Raw genomic sequence first — 24,637 nt, 5'->3', positions numbered from 1 at the left:
CCACAAAGTGCCAGGTCCAGACCTGGTTTCATGCTTATTCTTCTGAAAAGAAATGAGATTTATTCTGTCTATTAAAATTCCAGTTGTCTCTCCTCCAATTACTTCTAGTTGGGTCTGTTACACCAAAATGGGAAACCAAGAGATTGACATTTTAATCATACAAAACTCAAATCAAGGACTTGGAACTCAGAAATAGTTCCAATTCAGTCTCTGTTCTCCAAACTGAGGCAGTCCTATGCCCCATTTTGACAGTAAGTTATCAGTCATAGTTTCACACTTCCCTGAATTAAAACTAAGCAGGATTCTGTGGGGCTGTAGAGTACAGATCTGTTCTGTGTTCTGCATTTCTTGTTTGTAGGATCTAGGCTTCATTCAGCATCCCTGACCTTCCCTGAGTCCCAAAAGGCAGATTCAAACAGTTGCTGATCAGGGAAGGGAGGGGATACAAAAACCGAGAAGGAGCAATCAAATGGTGGTACAGCCTTGAGGCAGGATCCTGGTTTTCATTCCAATCCCAAAGAAAAGCAATGTCAAAGAATGCCCAAACTACCACACAACTGCACTCATTTCACACGCTAGCAAAGTAATGCTCAAAATTCTCCAAGCCAGGCTTCAGCAATACATGAACCGTGAACTTCCAGATGTTCAAGCTGGTTTTAGAAAAGGCAGTGGAAACAGAGATCAAATTGCCAACATCCGCTGGATCATGGAAAAAGCAAGAGAGTTCCAGAAAAACATCTCTTTCTCCTTTATTGACTATGCCAAAGCCTTTGACTGTGTGGATCACAATAAACTGTGGACAATTCTGAAAGAGATGGGAATACCAGACCACCTGACCTGCCTCTTGAGAAACCTATATGCAGGTCAGGAAGCAACAGTTAGAACTGGACATGGAACAACAGACTGGTTCCAAATAGGAAAAGGAGTTCATCAAGGATGTATGTTGTCACCTGCTTACTTAACTTATATGCATCATGAGAAACGCTGGCCTGGAGGAAGCACAGGCTGGAATCAAGATTGCCGGGAGAAATATCAATCACCTCAGATATGCAGATGACACCACCCTTATGGCAGAAAGTGAAGAACTCAAAAGCCTCTTGATGAAAGTGAAAGAGGACAGTGAAAAAGTTGGCTTATAGCTCAACATTCAGAAAACTAAGATCATGGCATCTGGTCTCATCACTTCATGGCAAACAGATAAGGAAACAGTGGACACAGTGTCAGACTTTATTTTTCTGGGCTCGAAAATCATTGCAGATGGTGACTGCAGCCATGGAATTAACAGATGCTTGCTCCTTTGAAGGAAAGTTATGACCAACCTAGACAGCATATTCAAAAGCAGAGACATTACTTTGCCAACAAAGGTCCATCTAGTCAAGGCTATGGTTTTTCCAGTGGTCATGTATGGATATGAGTGCATGATTTGGAACTGTGGTGTTGGAGAAGACTCTTGAGAGTCCCTTGGACTGCAAGGAGATCCAACCAGTCCATCCTAAAGGAGATCAGGTCTGGGTGTTCACTGGAGGGACTGATGTTGAAGCTGAAACTCCAGTATTTTGGCCACCTGATGCAAAGAGCTGACTCATATGAAAAGATCCTGATGCTGGGAAAGATTGAGGGCAAGAGGAGAAGAGGACGATAGAGGATGAGATGGTTGGATGGCATCACCAACTCAATGGACATGGGTTTGGGTAAACTCCAGGAGTTGGTGATGGACAGGGAGGCCTAGCGTCTACGGTTCATGGGGTTGCAAAGAGTCGGACATGACTGAGTGACTTCACTTTCACTTTTCACTTTCATGAACTGGAGAAAGAAATGGCAACCCACTGCAGTGTTCTTGCCTGAAGAATCCCAGGGACAGAGGAGCCTAGTGGGCTGCCATCTATGGGGTTGCACAGAGTCAGACACGACTGAAGTGACTTAGCAGCAGCAACTGAACTGAACTGATAAGGACACAAGCAATTTATGACAGAAGAGTTTTATTGAACCCTCCAACCAGTACCAACTGGGTTTAAAATTTGCTAATTTAAAAAATAAAACAATTTCCGCTTGCATTATTTGCAACCTTTGACAGTTCCCTTAGTAGTTCTACTTCCTTTTTTTTGTGAGTTGTTAATTCAAGATTGTATTCAAAAAGCAATGATATGAACTCTGAACTCAATATAATAGTCATCTATCCATTTTACTTATGTAACTTTTTTTTTAAAAAACTTAGGAATTACAGAAAATATAAAGAGGTTAAAGTAAAAATCACTTAAAATCTCACAACTCTCAGGTAATCCAGTACATACTATGTCTGGTAAACATAATTCAAAACATCTTTCTTAAAAACACATTTTAAAAGTGTTTCTCCCTTTCCTATTACCACATGATCTTATATAACAGGGAGTACACTGTGCTTGTGATTTTATACCCTGCTTTTGGGCTTCCCTGGTGGCTCAGGGGTAAAGAATCTGCCTGCCAATGCAGGAGGCAGAGTTTTGATCTCTAAGTTGGGAAGATCCCCTGGAGAAGGAAATAGCAATCCACTCCAGTATTCTGGCTGGGGAATCCCATGGACTGAGTAGCATGATGGGCTATAGTCCATGGGGTCACAAAAAGAGTTGGACACGACTTAGCAATCAAACATGTTACAGAGAGCTTTCCATGTCAATGAACATATTTATAAATTAGGGATGGGCAAATATTTTTTAATAGGGATAAATAATAAATATTTCAGGCCTCTGGGCCATTTGGTCTCTGTTGCAACTCATCAAGTGACCACTGCAATGTGAAACTAGCTATAAACAATGTATCAATTAACAGGTATGGCTGTGTGCCAATAAAATTTTACTAGCTGCGCAGGCACAGGAGGGCCTAGAGGAGTTATCCCATGTTGAAGGTCAGGAACGGTGGCGGTAAGGAGATATCCCTCATCCAAGGTAAGGAGCAGTGGCTGTGCTTTGCTGGAACAGCCATGAAGAGATACCCCACACCCAAGGTAAGAGAAACCCAAGTAAGATGGTAGGTGTTGCAAGAGGGCATCAGAGGGCAGATACACTGAAACCATACTCACAGAAAACTAGTCAATCTAATCACACTAGGACCACAGCCTTGTCTAACTCAATGAAACCACCCATGCCTGCAGGGGCAACCCAAGGCGGGCGGGTCATGGTGGAGAGGTCTGACAGAATGTGGTCCACTGGAGAAGGGAATGGCAAGCGACTTCAGTATTCTTGCCTTGAGAACCCCATGAACAGTAGGAAAAGGAAAAATTATAGTATATCAAAAGAGGAACTCCCCAGGTCATTAGGTGCCCAATATGCTACTGGAGATCAGTGGAGAAATAACTCCAGAAAGAATGAAGGGATGGAGCCAAAGCAAAAACAATACCTAGTTGTGGATGTGACTGGTGATAGAAGCATGATCTGATGCTGTAAAGAGAAATATTGCATAGGAACCTGGAATGTCAGGTCCATGAATCAAGGCAAACTGGAAGTGGTCAAACAAGAGATGGCAAGGATGAACGTGGACATTCTAGGAATCAGCAAACTAAAATGGACTGGAATGGGTGAATTTAACTCAGATGACCATTATATCTACTACTGCGGACAGGAATCCCTCAGAAGAAATGGAGTAGCCATCATGGTCAACAAGAGTCTGAAATGCAGTACTTGGATGCAATCTCAAAAACGACAGAATGATCTCTGTTCATCTCAAGGCAAACCATTCAATATCACAGTTATCCAAGTCTATGCCCTAACCAGTAACGCTGAAGAAAGTGAAGTTGAATGGTTTTATGAAGACCTAAAAGACCTTTTGTAGAACTAACACCCACAAAAGATGTCCTTTTCATTATAGGGGACTGGAATGCAAAAGTAGGAAGTCAAGAAACACCTGGAGTAACAGGCAAATGTTAACAGGCCTTGGAATGCAGAATGAAGCAGGGCAAAGGCTAATAGAGTTTTGCCAAGAAAATGCACTGGTCATAGCAAACACCCTCTTCCAATAACACGAGAAGACTCTACACATGGACATCACCAGATGGTCAACATCGAAATCAGACTGATTCTATTCTTTGCAGCCAAAGATGGAGAAGCTCTATACAGTCAACAAAAACAAGACCAGGAGCTGACTGTGGCTCAGATCATGAACTCCTTATTACCAAATTCAGACACAAATTGAAGAGAGTAGGGAAAACCACTAGACCATTCAGGTATGACCTAAATCAAATCCCTTATGATTATACAGTGGAAGTGAAATAAATTTAAGGGCCTAGATCTGATAGATGGAGTGCCTGATGAACTATGGAATGAGGTTGGTGACAGTGTACAGGAGACAGGGATCAAGACCATCCCCATGGAAAAGCAATGCAAAAAAGCAAAATGGCTGTCTGGGAAGGCCTTACAAATAGCTGTGAAAAGAAGAGAGGCGAAAAGCAAAGGAGAAAAGGAAAGATATAAGCGTCTGAATGCAGAGTTCCAAACAATAGCAAGAAAAGACAAGAAAGCCTTCTTCAGCGATCAATGCAAAGAAATAGAGGAAAACAACAGCATGGGAAAGACTAGAGATCTCTTCAACAAAATTAGAGATACCAAGGGAACATTTCATGCAAAGATGGGCTCAATAAAGAACAGAAATGGTATGGACCTAACAGAAGCAGAAGATATTAAGAAGACGTGGCAAGAATACATGGAAGAACCATACAAAAAAGATCTTCATGACCCAGATAATCATGATGATGTGATCACTAATCTAGAGCCAGACATCCTGGAATGTGAAGTCAAGCGGGCCTTAGAAAGCATCACTACAAACAAAGCTAGTGGTGGTGGTGGAATTCCAGATGAGCTGTTTCAAATCCTGAAAGATGATGCTGTCAAAGTGCTGCACTCAATATGCCAGCAAAATTTGGAAAACTAAGCAGTGGCCACAGGACTGGAAAAGGTCAGTTTTCATTCCAATCCCAAAGAAAGGCAATGCAAAAGAATGTTTAAACTAACGCACAATCACACTCATCTCACATGCTAGTAAAGTAATGCTCAAAATTCTCCAAGCCAGGCTTCAGCAATATGTGAACCGTGAACTTCCAGATGTTCAAGCTGGTTTTAGAAAAGGCAGAGGAACCAGAGATCAAATTGCCAACATCTGCTGGATCATGGAAAAAGCAAGAGAGTTCCAGAAAAACATCTATTTCTGCTTTATTAACTATGCCAAACCTTTGACTGTGTGGATCACAATAAACTATGGAAAATTCTGAGAGAGATGGGAATACCAAACCACCTGACCTGCCTCTTGAGAAACCTATATGCAGGTCAGGAAGCAACAGTTAGAACTGGACATGGAACAACAGACTGGTTCCAAATAGGAAAAAGAGTGCGTCAAGGCTGTATATTGTCACCCTGCTTATTTAACTTCTATGCAGAGTACATCATGAGAAACGCTGGACTGGAAGAAACACAAGCTCGAATCAAGATTGCCGGGAGAAATATCAATCACCACAGATATGCAGATGACACCACCCTTATGGCAGAAAGTGAAGAGGAACTAGAAAGCCTCTTGATGAAAGTGAAAGAGGAGAGTGAAAATGTTGGCCTAAAGCTCAACATTCAGAAAATGAAGGTCATGGCATCTGGTCCCATCACTTCACGGGAAATCGATGGGGAAACAGTAGAAACAGTGTCAGACTTTATTTTTGGGGGCTCCAAAATCACTGCAGATGGTGACTGCAGCCATGAAATTAAAAGACGCTTACTCCTTGGAAGAAAATTTATGACCAACCTAGACAGTATATTCAAAAGCAGAGACATTACTTTGCCGACTAAGGTCCATCTAGTCAAGGCTATGGTTTTTCCTGTGGTCATGTATGGATGTGAGAGTTGGACTGTGAAGAAGGCTGAGTGCTGAAGAATTGATTCTTTTGAACTGTGGTGTTGGAGAAGACTCTTGAGAGTCCCTTGGACTGCAAGGAGATCCAGCCAGTCCATTCTGAAGGAGATCAACCCTGGGATTTCTTTGGCAGGAATGATGCTAAAGCTGAAACTCCAGTACTTTGGCCACCTCATGTGAAGAGTTGACTCATTGGAAAAGACTCTGATGCTGGGAGGGATTGGGGGCAGGAGGAGAAGGGGACGACAGAGGATGAGATGGCTGGATTGCATCACGGACTCGATGGACGTGAGTTTGAGTGAACTCCGGGAGCTGGTGATGGACAGGGAGGCCTGGCATGCTGCAATTCATGGGGTCACAAAGAGTCGGACACAACTGAGCGACTGAACTGAACTGAGCAAAATAGTTCACTGAACTGGATTTTGCCTATGAGCCAATTTGCCAACCCCTCCTATATACCATTCTATGTAATAAATGCACAGAAATCCATTTATACATAATTTAGCTAATCTCTTATTGATAGACATTTGTTTCCAAATTTTTGCTACATTATGAAGAACACTGTGAGAATGTTACTTGTGAAGACATTTTGATTAAATTGTTCACTTCCTCCCAACTTGCTAAAATTCTGAATCAAAGTGTATATTCATTTTATATTTTGGAGTCTATTGCTAAATGCTTTTCATCAAGACTGCACCAATTTATATTCTTGCACCCAGTGTATGCGAGTGTTCCTGGGATGTTGATCAACATTGTAGTCTATCAGCTTTTACCTAAAATAACATTATACTGCTTATATATTTACTTTTTTATTTCTTGTGAAATGAAGTTATATATGAGTTTTTAAAAATTATTATTATGATGTGTACTTTTGTGAACTGCTTCTTTGTGGTATCTGTCCAATTTTGGGTGGGGGATGTTTACTTCTTCTGATTTCTAAATCCTCTTTATATATTAATGATAATGCATTACTTTTTAATCATGTTAAATAATATCACATGGTCTGAGTTTTACAACTTTGTTTATAATTTTTCTTGACAAATAAAATTTTAAAACACTTTTGTAACCAATATTATCAACTGTTTCCCTTAAATTGCTTTCTCTGTGTTATGCTTTAAAATGTTTTTCTCACCCCTAACATTATAAAATATATCCCCAATATTTTCTTAAAATCCTGTCTCTATGTAAGCTGAGTCACTTCTTTGTGTGTATTCTAAACTGTAAAATGGAAGCAATGAGTACCTACCTTATTCATTCAATAAATATTTATTAAGCACCAAAATGATAGCAGGCACTTTCTGGGAGCCAGAATGAATAAAACAGACTGAAATTCCTGAGCTAGTAGGACTTACATTTTGGTGCCTGCATCCACAGGGATTAAGGGAACTAATATAATAAAGCCTATTTGCTATTATGATTTTCTGGGTCTTTAAGCAACTGCGTGCCTTACTTTGTACTCTCTCAGTCTAGAATGCCCTTCCTTTTTTCATCTGAAATTCCTCACACCTATCAAAGCATGGACTCCTCTACAAAAAAATCTCTCCTGATCACCTCTTATAACTGCCTTCAGGGCTCCTCTGCTATGAACTTCTTTAGAGCACTGGGCTGAGTCACTCTGCCTTACAGTGAAAGCTCTTAGATGAGCTGACTCCTCATTAGCCAGCAAGCTTCCCACAGGCAGTGGCCATGATGCCTTCATCTCACATGTATTCTCCCACCGCCGACTCCAGGACCTGGTCCCCTACAAGGCCTCCTAATGGGAATCTGTCAAGGTCAAAATTAACAGAGGAATCTACTCAAAAATACCTCCTTTATACATCCTATCAAGAATGTAAATATCTACCTAAACATACAGTTTTACTGTGGTCCATGCAAAGAAAAAAAGAAAAGAATAAGGGAGAATATTCCAGGATTTTGACTCATAGAGATTTCCCTCTTCTCTCTATAGCTGAAGGGGAGACAGAGTTAGAGGGAGTGACATGTACAAAAGTCTCAGGTGGAGGCATTATGGAAAATTCAAGGGCTAAAAAGAAGACTGGTGTGGCAAGGCGGGTGGGGGCAGGGGGTGGGATGGGGTGGAGGAGGGGTGACATGGGTTGGGTGTGCAAGATGAAGCTAGATTGGTGAATGCAGCCATCTCCCACTGGCCTAGAAAGCCAAGGTCAGAGGTGTGGCCTTCCCTGTAAGAGCTTTGGGAATCTGCAGGTTTTGGGAAGGAGAATAATAGAGGCCCTTATACTCAAAGCTATGGTTTTTGCAATAGTTACCTATGGATGTGAGAACTGGACCATAAAGAAGGCTGAGCACTGAAGAATTGCTGCTTTCGAATTGTGGTGCTGAAGAAGACTCTTGAGAGTCCCTTGGACTAAAAGATGATCAAACAAGCCAATCCTGAAGGAAATCAACCTGAATATTAATTGGAAGGACTGATGAAGCTGAAGTTACACTTTGACCACCTGATACAAAGAGCTGACTCACTGGAAAGGACACTGACGCTGGGGAAGACTGAAGGCAAAAGGAAAAGGAGGTGGCAGAGGATGAGATGGTCAGACAGTACCACCAACTCAGTGGACAGGAATTTGAGCAAACTCCGGGAGACAGTGAAGGATAGGGAAGCCTGCCGTGTTGTATGTAGTCCATGGGGTCTCAAAGAGTCAGACACGACTTAGCAATCGAACAACAAAAACAATACTTGGCCTAGCATCATCAGAGCTGGGCTCTGGGACTGAGGCTGCTATTTTTTGCCTAGCAACCTACACTACCTCCTGTTCCTTGGGTGAAACTAACCCCACCTCTCTGAATAAGAGGCTCCAGAGAAATACAGAGTCATCTTTCCAAACTTAAAGAGTTCTAGAAATGGAAGAGACTGCCATTGACAAACAGCCCCAGAGACAGAGACGCCCCTGCAGAGAGGAGCGGTCAGTCAGTAGCATGGGCGCTGGAGCCTGCTACATTTGGATCATGGTTTCCTGGGCATCTACAGCAAGTTACTGGCTTCTCTGGGCTTCAGTTTCTTCTGTAATAAGACAGAGCTCACCTTATCAGGCTGTCATGAGGATTAAATGAGTTGACAAATGGGAAGAGCTTAGCATACAGTGAGCACTCAAACACGGTAGTTATAACTTATTATGGCCATCACTATGCTGAGATGGCTTCCACCACCAGCCCCTTTCCTACTGCAAAATGCTAGTCAACACCACATGGAGGGCAACACAGTGTCTGGGTCCAGTTTGCAGATTCTAGTTTAATTGGTCTGAATTAGAACCATGAATATTTTTTTTAAGCCTCCACAGGTCATTCTAGTGAAGTTATAGTTTACATAGTCAGCATGTAACAAGCTGAACTGAAACAAAAAGTGGAAATCGTGGGAGATCTTTTGGGGTGAGATCCAGAATGATACCTAAAGGATAGTCCAATCTCTCAGCCTTAATTCTTCTTTACCAAAAGAAGAATAGGAAGGAAAAAAACAAAACATATCTGCTCGTCTAAATGTTGTGTGGCTCAAATACATGTGTATCAAGTATGTGTCCTGAACACACATGTATCAAGTGTGCAGACATGTGTGAACACACAAACACTTGCACATTTACCTTGTGGGGCCTATGGAATCTCCCTTTTCAGAGAATACTCCTCAGTTCTGCTCTGTACACTGGCTTTTAACCTGTCCAAATGGACACACTACCATGGTGCCTATTGAGGGCAAAGCTTCGCCTTTTCTCTGTCTTGGGTTTTGTTCCCCATCTTTACACTTTCAATTGCTAAAGTTTACATGGTTTGAAAAAAATCACATTGTTGGTATAGTTGGTTTTGCTGGGCTGGATAAGACAGTCACCAAAAGTTGTTTTTTTCTAATAAAAATTAAAGGTCTTTTTTTCTTGCTAATTGTGGGTGTAAGCATTGAGCCTTTTCAGGATAACAAATATTGGTTCTATAGGCGTTTAATTTGCCTATCTTACATTTTAGAGATGGCTTATATTTCTAAGTGACCAAATAGTTGAAGAAACTTTCTAAAACTTAGGCAAGGCAGCCATGTCTGCTCTTATCAAATTAAGTAATTTAGTTGGAAACATACCTGTTTTGTGTTTCAAATGTCCTGTTTCTGGTCTTGATTCTTTCATAACTAGCAGTGCTATCCTAGAACTATCTTAACTTCTCACATGAAAAATACTCTAAGTCACAATACTTCAACAATGTCTATGACACGAAAGGCAAGAAGTACCCAGCACAAGAAGGACTATTTCAAGTGGATGACACCTGAATGCGGAGTGTGATCCTAGCCAAATCTGGTAATGAGGGGAAAAAAGCAATGAAAGGCACTATCAGATCAATTAATAAAACCAAAACACAGATGGTAGATTGCTACCTTTCTTGAAACTGATGGAAGATTCTGTAGAAGACTGTCCTTGTCCTTAGGAAATACACACTGAACTATTTAAGATTAAAAGGGTGTGACGGTTTCAACTTTGGTTCAGGAAAAAATGTGTGTGTATATGTGCATACATATATAGGCACATATACACACATACACACGGGAGCATGTATGTGTGTGTGTGTATTGAGAGAGAAAAAGAAAGAAATACAGCAAATCAAGGAAATGTTAACTGGTAAATCTGGGTAAAAGGAACAGGTAAGAGTTCTCTGTAATATACTTGAAATTATTCTGCAAGCTTGAAATGATTTCCATATAGAGAAACAAATAAAGGGGTTGCGCTAAATAATGAATAAGGCCCCTCATTCTGAAGTTCTATGGACTGTGGTAGTTGTCTTTCACAAGTTTACAAGCAGCAGCAGAAGTGCCAAGCCTGTGGGGTGTGGCAGGAGCTCCCCACTGAGCGAGACTCTGAGCAAACACATGCGGTGACTTGTGCTGTCTCCTCCAGAAGCCATGTGACTGGAAAGTCTAGTTCTGAGATAGGCATCTGCAGGGCGGTCCCAGGGAGCAGCAGCAGCTACAACAGAGCCCTCTGGCCTGGCGCAGCCCAGCATCTCCTCTGGTGACTGAGGGAAGGACACTGCCATTCCAGGCAGGCGTGGAAGCTGACGGGACCCAGCAGACCCCTGCCTGCCTGCTCAGAACTGAGGCCTCAGGCGTTAAAAGGAAAGAAAAAGACTATCATGTCCTCACTCTAGTCTCCCTCTGATGGACATCAGCTGAGAGCACTGCTGGAGGCTTTGGCTCTGTTGTGTCTCCTTAAAACTGTCCTCTCTTTAACAACCATTTCAAGGGTTTATATTGTCTCATCGCCCACAAAATTCTTTTTCACATGAGGCTTCTCAGGGTACCATTTTTTGATACCAGTGAGACCTGGATCATCAAAAGATGAGGCCCAAGGTCCCATGAACCAGCGGTGGGGAAATAAAATTACCACTAGCATATGTATCCTTGGAGGTAAGGAAGTTGTTTGAGTATTTTTCACAGTTAGAAGTGTTTTATTTTTTAACCATTTTAAAAACTGAAGTATAGTTAATTCACAATGCTGTGTTAGTTTCAAGTGTATAGCAGTCATTCAGCTATATATATATGTATCTATTCTTTTTCAGAATTTTTTCCATTGTAGGTTATTATAAGATACTGAATACAATTCATCTGTAGGTCTTACTTAGTCTTTCACCTATTTTAAATACAGTAGTGTGTATCTGTTAATCTCAAATCCCTAATTTACCCCTCCCTCACTTTCTCCTTAGGTAGCCATAACTTTGTTTTCTATTTGTGCCTCTATTTCTGTTTTGTAAGTTCCTTTGTATCATTTTTTAGACTCTACATATAAGTGATACAATATGATTTTTTTTCTTTGTCTGACGTTTCACTTAGTATGATAATCTCTAAGTCCATCCATGTTGCTACAAATGGTATCATTTCATTCTTTTTTACTTCCAAGTAATATTCCATCGCAAATGTGTACATCTTCTTCATCAATTTGTCAGTGGACAAATTACGTTGCTTTCATGTTGTGGCTATTATAAATAGTGCTGCTATGAACACTGAGGTACATGTATTTTTTTAAATTAGAATTTTCACCTTTTCCTATATGCTCAGGAGTGGGATTATAGGATTACATGGTAGCTCTATTTTTAGTTTTTTAAGACGCTTCCATATTGTTCTTAGTGGCTGCACCAATTTACATTCCCACTGACAGTGGAGGAATATAGGAGGGTTCCTTTTTTTCCTCATCCTGTCCAGCATTTATTATTTGTAGACTTTTTAATGATGGTCAGCCATTCTAAACAGTGTGAGGAGATATCTCATTGTAGTTTTGATTTGAAAGAAATGTCTTATTATTTTCTTTTTGGAATATCCAAAAAACACAGGTCAGTATTAATACTCTTCAAATATATGAATAAGGTGGTGGATACAAAAAGATCTCTTCTACTGCTGTCACGAACTGCTGCAGGCGAGGAGCTACACCTCATTCATCTGTGAGCTTCTCACAACATCCAGTGATGAGTTCAAGAAATGGAGCGATGACCCATTTTCTACTACCTGGAAACATCAGCTGCAACACGCTCCTTCCCTTCAGGTCAACCATCTGGGACTAAATCAGTATCTGCTCTTTTTATTTAAGGAGAAAAACTGTAAGGAGTCAGGGGAATTGTTTATTGACCTTTGGAGGATCTTTTTCACTGAATGGGCGTCCCTGGTGGCTCAGTTGGCAAAGAATCTGCTTGCAATGTGGGAGACCTGGGTTGGATCCCTGGGTTGGGGAATGATTCTCAGGCGGTATTTGTATAAAGTAGACAAATACATCCAATAATTCGCAAATATAGCAGCCATTATTTTAATACAATAGTTGGGAATACAACGTGAAAAACATAGGCCTGAAATTTAAATGCTTTTGAAGAAAAACGCAAATAAATAGGGTGACCAAGCAATTAGATTAAAGCAGTTAGGCCCGTGCCAACTGGACTGTCTACCTAATGTTGACAGTAGCAATGTTTAGGAAATCAAAGCAGTTAACTCTTGCTGACATTGACTGAAAAATGGCTATAAATAAGTTCCCTGAAAAGAACTGGAGGAGAGGAGAACTGGCAACACAGTTGTACAAACACATAAGGAAATTCACAAGGGGAAAGCAAATCTACTTGAGGCTGAGGGAATAAAGGGAAAGGAGAAGAAAGAGAAAGACACATGTGATGTCAAACTCCTGTTCTTTTTCTCAGGGTTTCAGATCCCTTTCAGATGGCAACGCCCAGGAGCTTTCTCCACACTCAGTCATTCATCTCACCACAAAATGCGTAGCAAAAGCAACTGAGAACAGAGCAGCTAGATGGCGAACCGCCTCCCACAGCACCTCTAAAATGTTTGAATCTTGAAATGGGCCTCTTGTCTGCACTGTGTTTGGTTCACGGTAAATTCCCAACAAATCTGGACTAATAAAATGTCCTTAAGAAGTGAGTCTGCAGAGTTACAAATTTTAGACAGATGTCTGGAGCCAGACTAACAACAAGGAACTGACTTTTCCTCTTTGGCACCACAAGATGGTTGTGTAACAGGTTCAAGCTGATGGGATAGCTATTTAAGCCAGAGTAATACACTACAACTGATGCTTTTGAAAACCATGAAAAACCTAGCTCCCAAACTTCCAATAGCTTGTTGAGGTTTTCTTTAACCCTCCAACTGAGGATCAGTCAACATCAGTACAGAAAAAATTTTACCCACAAAAAATTTATATAGTCAAGTCTACTAATACTGGCTTATTTGCAGCCCAAACTCTCTGAAGACAGCAAACAGTGGTATTGGCTGCCCTCTGCAGTGAGCTGGTGAATTCAGCAAAATATCAAGATCAAGAACATGCCAAATGCATGTAACTAATTCTCCTTGAAATCCAGAAATGCTGGCAAGAGAATGAGTTCTTATGTCTAGGATTTTAGAGTTGAGGGTGTGTGGGAAAGTAACACACCGCCTCCCAATCACTCAACCCTAACCTGATGTTCAACTGTCTGTGAGGCTAGGGTAAGCTTGCCTGTTGATTTTGAGACGTTAAAGTAAAGTTCTAGGTGAGATCCTTTGTTGCTGAATCACAAATCAACCACAGCAGCAATACTTAGAAGCTTTTCAGAGAGTTCTCTAGACTGAGAACTTCCATGGTATATGTTTTTAAAATGTCTATAAATTATTTGAAACTACTCCCAACAAGAACTGGAAGCTAATTTTCCTTCCCTTAAATATGAACTGGCCTTAGTGACCTGGATCCAATGAAGAAAATGAGGTTGGACGTGACATGCTATGACATCTGAAGCTAAGCTACAAAAGGAAACACAGCATCTGCCAAGCTCTCTCTTCAACTGCTCACCCTTAAAATCCATCTGCTGTCCTCGGAAGAGATCAGGCCAGTGAAGGGGCATGGACATGCAATCCAGCTGCCAGGCCCTCAGCAGTCGCAGCCAACCAGCTGATGTCACGGGTGTCACTTGAACCTTGTGCCTGAGGAAGCCTTCAAGAAAACTCCAACTCTGACTGCCCAGCTACCATCTGACTGTAACCACAGGAGTGAAAACCATGGAAATGAGGTCAGTCAACTCCGAGATCCATAAGAGGTAATAATAATGATAATAATGTGTTATTTTAAGAGAGAAGCCTGACAACTATGGCTTGTTGATAAAGTCTGGCCTGTAGAGCGTTTTTCTACAGCCAGTGATCTAAGCTGGATTTGGTACATTTTTAAAGGACTATAAAAGAAACAGAACAAAACAAAGAAAAACATGGAACAGAGACCATATATGGCTCTTAAAGTCTAAAATAGTTATTCTATGGCCCTTTATAGAAAAAATTTGCTCACTACTGTGTTAAGCCACTAAGCTTTTCAGAAAGTTTGTTATACAGCTATAGATAACTGGAACACATGGTTCCTTTGAAACAAAATAAGCAATGGGCATATGCTAGATTCAGAGCACCATGAAAGTCGCACTAAAAAGCCACAACTTAACTGCTATCTGCAAGTCAATTCTTATCTTATCAATACTGTACAATATTCTAGTTTCACAAACACACTTGATCAGCCAAAGTGAAAGTGATGGTAATATGATTCATCAACAAAGAAGAGCATCTTAAATATGCATCTCAGATTTGATTCTGGATTAAACTCCAAATTCTCAGAGACTCATTAATAATTTCACTAATAACAGCTGGCATTTACTGAGTCTTTACTATGTTCCAGACACTGTTCTAAGCTATTTAATATTTATTATCTCACTTAAGCCTCGTGACAATCCTTACATTTTACAGATGAGAAACTGAAGCAGAGAAAATTGATCTGACCTGTACAAGATCACACAGGTAATGTTTGCAGCAAGGACTGACTTGCACCCATGAAATTCATCACTGCACTCTGCTGTTTCTCTCTAGAAAAAGTATCTAATCAAGACACCCAGTCCTGTGTTAAAGAATGCAGCTGGCTTCCACAGAGTGGCCAGTACCCTTTGAACTCTCTAACCAGTCTTCTGTGTGCTCTCCTCTCATAAGGAATCAGGCCTGCAACCTGGGTCTCCATCTCTTTCCCCTGGAACCTAGGACTTCCAACAACGCCAGTTTTTCTGTTGAGAGTATCTGAAACTCCTAGGCTAGCCCCAGACTACAGTTAGTTTTAAGCTGTTCTTTCCAAACCCTTAAAGTCTTCCTCACATTTTTCCTCTGGTTTCTGTCAATCAACACATGGGAAATTACACTTGCTGAAGGGAAGGCTGTCAGGAGAGACACAACATAAGTTCTACACTGCCAGCTCTTGGCTAAACAAAATCAACAGACTGAGCAAGAGCTAGTGGTCCATACCACTGTTAGGACCAGAGATCATGGAGAATGAAATCAGCATCAGTTTCCTCATATGTGAAGTGGAAATGATGACACTTATCTTTATGGTTTGCTGTATAGCTAGTGCCAAGATGTATTAAGGGCCTAATCCAATGCCTGGCATTCAATTAATGGTGGTTATAACTACTGCAATTTTAACACAGAATTGGCCTCTCTTTTAAAAAGCTGATAACTGACCAATGGCATTTCACTGAATAACTGGAAAAGTTGTTAATCGCAAAAAAGATCCATGTTCATGAGAGCAGAGATAGAATAAGAGATGCTCCCTTCCACTGGTCACACATCTTTTATCTTCCTTTGTAGCAAGCCTTTCACATTAGAAGGTGTGGTTTTAATTATCTATAAAAACGACCCCTTCACATTCTTCTGTCCAGCTAAACTTGGCACAAATAGCTGGAGATCAGTGTGAGAAAGAAAGGGCAATGCTCCAGCCTGAACAACACGCAAGGCCACCTCAGCATAGCGACCAAAGGCATGCACAGCCCCTTGTCTACTCACCAGAAGGGAAAAATAATGAGGCGACTGATCAAAAACACGGCGGAGAAGATGAAAAACAGGGCGTTACAGGTTTGCTTCCATCCGGCATAAGAAAACATCTTAGCAGACTGAGAAAATAGAAAGAAATTGCGTTCAGATAGGGTGATAGTCGTGTAAAATTAAATATCTATAAATTAAATTATATCTGGGATTTGCTTCAAAATCTTGGTGGGAGTTGGGTTATGGATAAAAAGTAGATGAAATAAGATTGGCCACATTAATAACTATTAAAGCTGGATGGCGGGTCCATTGGGCCCATTATATTCTTTACCTTGTCATATGTTTGGAACCTTGCATAATACAATATTTAAAAAATTAGTTAGAAAGACTGTAATATCATTCTTGTATTACATAAGCACTACAAATTAGCATTACTCCTTTTAGCATGTATGTTAGCTTGACTGTTATTGAAGTCCTCCATTTAACTGGGAGGAGAGTTGGACTGAAGAAAGGCTGGGATATGAGTGAAGCGCTGGGCTGGGCTGGGCATGCTGCAATCAAGGCAGCTACTTTCAGGCGGATGATACAGAGAGTAGAGTTAGGAGGCAGCCCTCTGGGCCCTATCCTGGTTGGAGCAGAGTTTCAAGCACTTGATTTTTCCTGCTTACTTCATGCTAGTCTGTAGTGCTCATATGATTTGTGTTGAGTAAAAAGAATTACAGAAAGTGCTGTTTAATGTGGTATTAATGTAATGAGGATTCGCTTGCATTATCCAGTGTAGCTCAAGGTTGAATGGGAAAGTGTCTGAAGTTGGGGGTGGAAGCTGGGCAGAAGTGTGGCTTAGGCCTGCCAGTTTTAGAACTGAAATCTCCCAGGAAAGTCAAGGTCCATCTAGAACAAGAGAAGTAGCTTATTACATTTCAGGAATGGTTTACACTGCATTTTCCATACTTTTCCCTACCTACCAAGGAGTAGGAATGTGATCAGACTATGGGGTTAGCAGAGGCCCAAAAGGAAGTAGCCTTCACTGCTGAAATGGAAGGCTGGCATGCCAGCGAGGCCCAACTTGGGTATGGGGAGAAAGCCAGAAGTTTACAGGGCTTGGAATAGAGGGGGAGCTGTTTGAAGGGTCGGCAGGCAGGCCCGGCAGGAAGCTGGAGATATGCATAGATGTGAAGAGCGCCACTTGAGTTGGCAAAGTAGCACTTCTTTGCACCCACGCACATGCCACCTATCCTGGACTGTGCCAAGATGGATTTCAGACAGTAACCTGTCTCCTTTGCAGTCAAGGTACTGTTAAAGTATTGGGTCCTGGATCCAAACTTAACATGTAGAAAAAGAGGATCATGAAGATACATGAAGAAGGCACAAGACTGCTTATGAAGAAAAACTGTAGATGCTGAAGCTGTTCTTCCTTGCAAACAAAGAACTAAGAAATGACCCAGTAACTCTTTTGATTAACAGGAAAGATTAATAGTCTCCATCTTTAGGAAGGTCTAAACAGGTCACCTAGGAAACCTATGTCATATCAATGTCAGGGTAGGCAGGGACAACACAGTGCTTATTCCCAGTCCTAATACCTAAATCTCCCTTCTAGTAATGCAATGAAGCTGTTTTTATGGTGGACACCAAGGGCAGTTGAACTAGAGAGCTAGAAGAACAGAGTAGCACAAAGTTTTAAAGTCATAGCCAATGTGGTCTTAATTTTCAGGAAGGGTTACTGAGATATGATTGGAGGAGGAGGTGATTATAACAGAGATGGCTACATTCAGAGAGCAACACATGGAAGAACTGGCATAATCCTCCTTCTGCTAAGTCATTTGCTGCTCTGAAGCACATATAATAACCTTTACCCTTAGAACTGGATTTACATGTCTAATTATGGCTACATACAAGAAAACAAAATTCTGTACTTAGCCAATTTTAACAGTAGCCAGTTGCTTTGAAATGTCTTCAAATGACTTCTGGTTACATCTACAACAGGGTTTGGCAAATCACAATTCAGCCTAGGGATTAAAGCTGCTCAGCCCATTGAGTTAAGAATGGTAAGAACGGTTTTCACATTTTTAAAGGAGTATAAAAGAAAAAGAAAAACAACAGAAAAACAAGAATATGTGACAAGAGATCGTATGAGGTCTGCAAAACTAGATTTACTACCTGGCTTTTTTGTGAAAAAGTTTGCTGAATCCAGAAAGGCTATGGTTTGTCCAGTAGTCATGTATGGATGTGAGAGTTGGACTATAAAGAAAGCTGAGCACCAAAGAATTGATACTTTTGAACTGTGTTGTTGGAGAAGACTCTTGAGAGTCCCTTGGACTGCAAGGAGATCCAACCAGTCCATCCTAAAGGAAATGAGTACTGAATATTCATTGGAAAACTGATGTTGAAGATGAAACTCCAATACTTTGGCCACCTGATGCGAAGCACTGACTCATCTGAAAAGACCCTGATGCTGGGAAAGATTGAAGGCAGGAGGAGAAGGGGACAACAGAGGATGAGATGGTTGGATGGCATCAACGACTCAATGGACATGAGTTTGAGTGGACTCCAGGAGCTGGTGATGGACAGTGAAGCCTGGTGTGCTGCAGTCCGCGGGGTTGCAGAGAGTCAGATACGACTGAGCAACTGAACTGAACTGAACTTGCTGAATCCTGATCTAGAAGAACAAGATCTTATTAAATTAAATTCTTCCGTATCAACTTACATTTAATTAGCCCTTCAAGAGGTTATCCTGAATGCAAATATGTTAGTATCACTTCCCCCAGCTTGGGCTTCCCCTGTGGCTCAGCTGGTAAAGAATCACCTGCAATGTGGGAGACCTGGGTTCAATCCCTGGGTTGGGAAGATCCCCTGGAGAAGGGAAAGGCTACCCATGCCAGTATTCTGGCCTGGAGAATTCCATGGACTGTACAATCCGTGAGATCACAAAGAGTTGGACCCGACTGAGCAACTTTCACTTTCATTATAAATGAGTATATGTAAATAATGAACAATATGGCTCTAAGTATAGCAGGACCCACTGTCTCAGGGTAAACAGAACCAAGACACAACAGAAACACGTAGAGAAAACAATCCTAATTTTGCTTTGTTTCTTATATTTTGTATGGCTCGAGATTAGGAAGACTCTTGTTTTAAAGTCTCCTGCTCTGAAACATTGCTTCCTTAGAAAATAAACATCATTTAAATAAACATTAATTCTCATTCCGTAAAGCTGGAGGAGGAACCTGCAGGGCAGTGCAAGCATTCAGTGCCTATTTATCTTTGGCTTACGTGAATATATGGGGCCAATCAGCTTTAAAAATCCACAATGCCATAGTCCAAGTTTTCCTTTTAAAAGATGAGAATTCATTTTTTCTTCAGATACCTCAGCTTACTTCCTAAGCTAATATCTGCGTGCAAGCTGCATAAATGGAATCCCACAAAATAACCCCTCTCTCTCGACTACCATGGAGAAAAACAATTAGAAACTAAAAACTGAAAGCTTTCCTTTCTTTGAGCTTGAAAGATCTGGGGACCTAGAGATATCCACAGACTTTAGGTATTTTCAGAACTGAGAGCTCTGCTAAATCACTCACAGAGAGTTCTTCCTTCCTGTAAAGAGTCACAGTTAACCCAGGACATGGTACTGTTGTTAGTTTTTTAATGGCAAACATTTACCTCTAGCCAAATATCGGCCACATCATGTACAATCATCACGAGGGTCCCACTGCGAATATAATTAGCACACCAAGAGAAGCTCATCAGACTGACGGCAGCCAGGTGGTGGATGACAGTCGCTAGGAAATCCTACATAATGAGGGCAAATGGAGACCATTAAGTAAATGCAGCTATTTCCCAATCAGTTGAATAGATAACAATAATAATTTTAAAACTAACAACTTACATCTGTGTATTTTGAAATTTGTAAAATGCTTTCACTTTCATTCTTAAACACAATTCTTATGAGAGAGATAGAACAAGTGTTATCCTCATCGATGAAGTCATTTCACTTTGAGATAACACTGGATAGTTGCCATCTAAGTCCTAATATCTGCTGTTCTTCCCACTGCCCTACACCAAATATATGTACACTTTACACACATACAAAAGACATATATATACATAAGCATATTCCTATGTACATTTACCTTTATTGTTAATTCCCTGCCTAATTCCAAGACAGATGTAATAAAATTACACAACCATTAAAATGAGTTACTGCATATGAAATAAATAACAAATAAAAGTAGAATAACTACATTAGTGAAATATTGAAGTATTTTGCTAGTACTAAACAAAGCAACAAACAAAAATAAGCACTGGCTAGAATGCTGAGAAGTTGGAACCATTATACATTACTGGTAGGAACGTAAAATGGCATGGCTCCTTTGTTAAATAGTCTGACAATTCCCCTAAAGGTTATACATAGGACTACTATATAGTACAGCAGTTCCACCCCTTGGTATACATCTGAGAAAAATTAAAATGTATGCTCATGTAAAAATTTTCATATAAATGTTCACAGTAGCATTATTCATAAAAGCCAAAAAGGCAGAAACAACCCAGATATCTATCAATTGATAAATAGATAAACAAAATGTAGTATTTCCACATAATGGAATATTATTCATTAATAAAAAGGAATAAAGTACATGAATGAACTTTGAAAACATCATGCTAAGTGAAAGAAGCCAGGTATTAGGTTGGTGCAAATGTAATTGAGGATTTTGTTAATTTTAAATCATTATAACTAGGCTCAAACACATCTTTATTAATCAAAATAGGAAACATTACAATCAACACATTTTTGCCAGTGAAAAATAAGTTTGTTTATTCTTGCAGCATAAAAATCTGTGCTTCAATTTGTCAAACTCTTGGAAAGCATTTCCTGACTCCTGCTGGTTGTGGAAGCATTTTGCCTGCAAAAACTTGTTGAGATGCTTGAAGAAGTGGTAGTCAGTTGGCGAGAGGTCATAGAATACCGTGGATGAGGCAAAACTTCATAACCGAACTTGTTAATCTTTTGAAGCGTTGGTTGTGTGACATTCAGTTTGGCCTTGTCATGAAGAAGTACTGGCCCCTTTCTGTTGACCAATGTCAGATGCAGGCATTGCAGTTTTTGATGCATCTCATTAGGTGGCTGAGCATACTTCTCAGATGTAATAGTTTTGTTCAGATTCAGAAAGCTGTAGATCAGACAGGCAGCAGACCACCAAACAGTGACCATAACTTCTTTTGGTGCAAGTTTGGCTTTGGGAAGTGATCTGGGGCTTCTTCTCAGTCCAACCACTGAGCTGGTCGTTTCTGGTTGTCATATAAAATCCACTTTTTATAACTTGTCACAAACTGATCAATAAATGGTTCATTAAAAAATTTTTTTTCAGTCAGTTCATAAGCATAATCCACTTATCAAGCTTTTTCACCTTTTCAATTCGTCTCAAATGCCAGAAGACCACAGAATGGTCGACACAGTTTTATCAGCAACTTCTCAAGTGTTGTAAGATTACCTTCAATGACCGCTTTCAGTTGGTCTTTGTCATATTCTGATGGCCGGCCACTGTGCTCATGTTCAAGGCTCTCATCTCCTTTGCAAAACTTCTTTAACCACTGCTGCACTGAAGGTTCGTTAGCAGTTTCCTGGGCCAAATGTGTCATTGATGTTGCCAGCTGTCTCTGCTGCTTTACGACCCATTTTGAACTCAAATAAGAAAAAATGTTCAAATTTGCTTTTTGCCTAACATCCCTAGTCTAAAATATAAAATAGACAGCAAGTAATAAGTCATTAGCAAAAAAAAATAGAGTAATGTGCATTAAAATGATGTATAATATTATCACAATTTATTTAAGAATGTATTCCAATATCAAATTGGAAAGTTCAACAATGCAAAACCACAATTACTTTTGCATCAACCTAATACAAAAAAACATATATTGTGTAACTACACTTATATAAAATATCCAAAAGAGGCAAATGCATAGACACAAAAAGTAGGTTAGCAGCTGCCTGGGTCTGTAGAGGTTAGAAGAACTGGGGAACAACCATTAAAGGGTACAGAATTTCTGTCTGAGCTGATGGAAACAGAATTGACTGTAGTGATGATTGCAGAATCCTGTAAATATAATTAAAAAAACCCATTGTATTATGTATTTAGATAGAAGAGTTGTATGGTATGTGCATATCTTCATTAAAATGTTTTTCAGTTCATTTCAGTAGCTCAGTCATGTCTGACTCTTTGCGACCCCATGAACTGCAGCACACCAGGCTTCCCTATTCACCACCAACTCCCAGAGCTTGCACAAACTCATTTCCGTTGAGTTGGTGATGCCATCCAACCATCTCATCCTCTGTCGTTCCCTTCTCCTCTCACCTTCAATCTTTCCCGGCATCAGGGTCTTTTTCGATAAGTCAGTTCTTTGCATGAGGTGGCCAAAGTATTGGAGTTTCAGCTTCAGCATCAGTCTTTCCATTGAATATTCAGGACTGATTTCCGAATATTCAGGACTGATTTCCTTTAAGATTGACTGTTTGATCTCCATACAGTCCAAGAGACTCTTAAGAGTCTTCAACACCACAGTTCAAAAGCATCAATTCTTTGGCACTCAGCTTTCTTTATAGAAAGAAAGCTCACAGCCATACATGCCTACTGGGAAAAGCATAGCTTTGACTATATGCGACCTTTGTCAGCAAAGTAATGTCTCTGCTTTTTAATATGCTGCCTAGGTCGATCATAGCTTTTCTTGTAAGGAGCAAGTATCTTTTAATTTCATGGCTGCAGTCACTATCTGCAGTGATTTTGGAGCCCAAGAAATTAAAGTCTGTCACTGTTTTCTTCATTTACCCATCTATTTGCAATGAAGTGATACGACTAGATGTCATGATCTTAATTTTTTTGAATGTTGAGTTTTATGCCAGCTTTTTCAGTCTCCTTTTTCACTTTCATCAAGAGGCTCTTTAGTTCCTCTTCACTTTCAGCCTTTAGAGTTGTATCATCTGCATGTCTGAGGTTATTGATATTTCTCCGGGCAATCTTGATTCCAGTTTGTGCTTCATCCAGCCTGACATTTTGCATGATGTACTCTGCACAGAAGTTAAATAAGCAGGGTGACAATATACAGCCTTGACATACTCCTTTCCTGATTACGAACCAATCTGTTGTTCCATGTCTGTTTCTAACTGTTGCTTGACCTGCATACAGATTTCTCAGAAAGCAGGTAAGGTGGTCTGGTATTCCTCTCTCTTAAAGAATTTCCCAGTTTGTTGTGATCCACATAGTCAAAGGCTTTGGCATAGTCAATAAAGCAGAAATAGATGTTTTTCTGGAACTCTCTTGCTTTTTTGATGATCCGATGGATGTTGGCAATTTGATCTCTGGTTCCTCTGCCTTTTCTAAAACCAGCTTGAACATCTGGAAGTTCCTGGTTCACATATTGCTGAAGAATTCTCATATATGTGAAGAATTCTCCTGGCTTGGAGATTTTTGAACATTACTTTGCTAGCATGTAAAATGAGTGCAATTTTGCAGTAGTTGGAACATTCTTTGGCATTGCCTTTCTTTGGGATTGGAATGAAAACTGACCTTTTCCAGTCCTGTGGCCACTGCTGAGTTTTCCAAATTTGCTGGCATATTGAGTGCAGCACTTTCACAGCATCATCTTTTAGGATTTCAAATAGTTCAACTGGAATTTCATCACCTCTAATAGCTTTGTTGGTAGTAATGCTTCCAAAGGCCCACTTGACTTTGCATTTAAAAAAAATTTTTTAATGCCTTTAAAAAAACATAAAATTTTAGTTTCCTTGTAGCCAAAGTAAAACTAACAATAATAATAAAATAACAATACCAGCCTAATTTATTGAGTACTTTCTATATACCAGAAAGTGATTTATATGGATTACCTTGTTTAATCCTCACAACAACTGGAGGAGATAGAAACTATTTTTAACTCTATATATGAGGAGATTAAGTTTAGTGAATATAATCAACTAGCTTGAAATGTTAATGAGTGGTGAAGACGGGATCTACACTTAGACAGTGGACTTCAGAGCCTGTGCTTTACCCAATTCTTAACAGTTTTTTGTCTCTGAAAGTATGTATTTTTAAATATATGATGTATCAGTTCAGTTCAGTTCACTTCAGTCACTCAGTTGTGTTCAACTCTTTGCGACCCCATGAGTCACAGCACGCCAGGCCTCCAGTCCATCACCAGCTCCTAGAGTTCACTCAGACTCGTGTCCATCGAGTCCGTGATGCCATCCAGCCATCTCATCCTCTGTCATCCCCTTCTCCTCCTGCCCCCAATCCCTCCCAGCATCAAAGTCTTTTCCAATGAGTCAACTCTTCGCATCAGGTGGCCAAAGTACTGGAGTTTCAGCTTGAGCATCATTCCTTCCAAAGAAATCCCAGGGTTGATCTCCTTCAGAATGGACTGGTTGGATCTCCTTGCAGTCCAAGGGACTCTCAAGAGTCTTCTCCAACACCACAGTTCAAAAACATCAATTCTTTGGCGCTCAGC

General features: G+C 40.4%; 1 protein-coding gene across 3 annotated transcripts in view; it reads right to left on the bottom strand.

Moving 5' to 3' along the window:
* CERS3 (ceramide synthase 3) overlaps positions 1-24,637 on the bottom strand; it is a 178,309-nt gene that overhangs the window by 72,775 nt on the left and 80,897 nt on the right. For all 3 annotated transcript variants that reach the window (XM_060401983.1, XM_060401984.1, XM_027957005.3), the window contains 2 exons: positions 19,805-19,933; positions 16,169-16,275 (listed from right to left, as the gene is read on the bottom strand). In XM_060401983.1, coding sequence (XP_060257966.1) covers positions 16,169-16,275; positions 19,805-19,933 — 236 coding nt within the window. The remainder of the gene's footprint in view (positions 1-16,168; positions 16,276-19,804; positions 19,934-24,637) is intronic.

Source organism: Ovis aries, chromosome 18 (assembly GCF_016772045.2).
Source record: "Ovis aries strain OAR_USU_Benz2616 breed Rambouillet chromosome 18, ARS-UI_Ramb_v3.0, whole genome shotgun sequence".
NCBI classification, from domain to species: Eukaryota; Metazoa; Chordata; class Mammalia; order Artiodactyla; family Bovidae; genus Ovis; species Ovis aries.
This window is presented reverse-complemented; position numbering and strand designations above follow the sequence as displayed.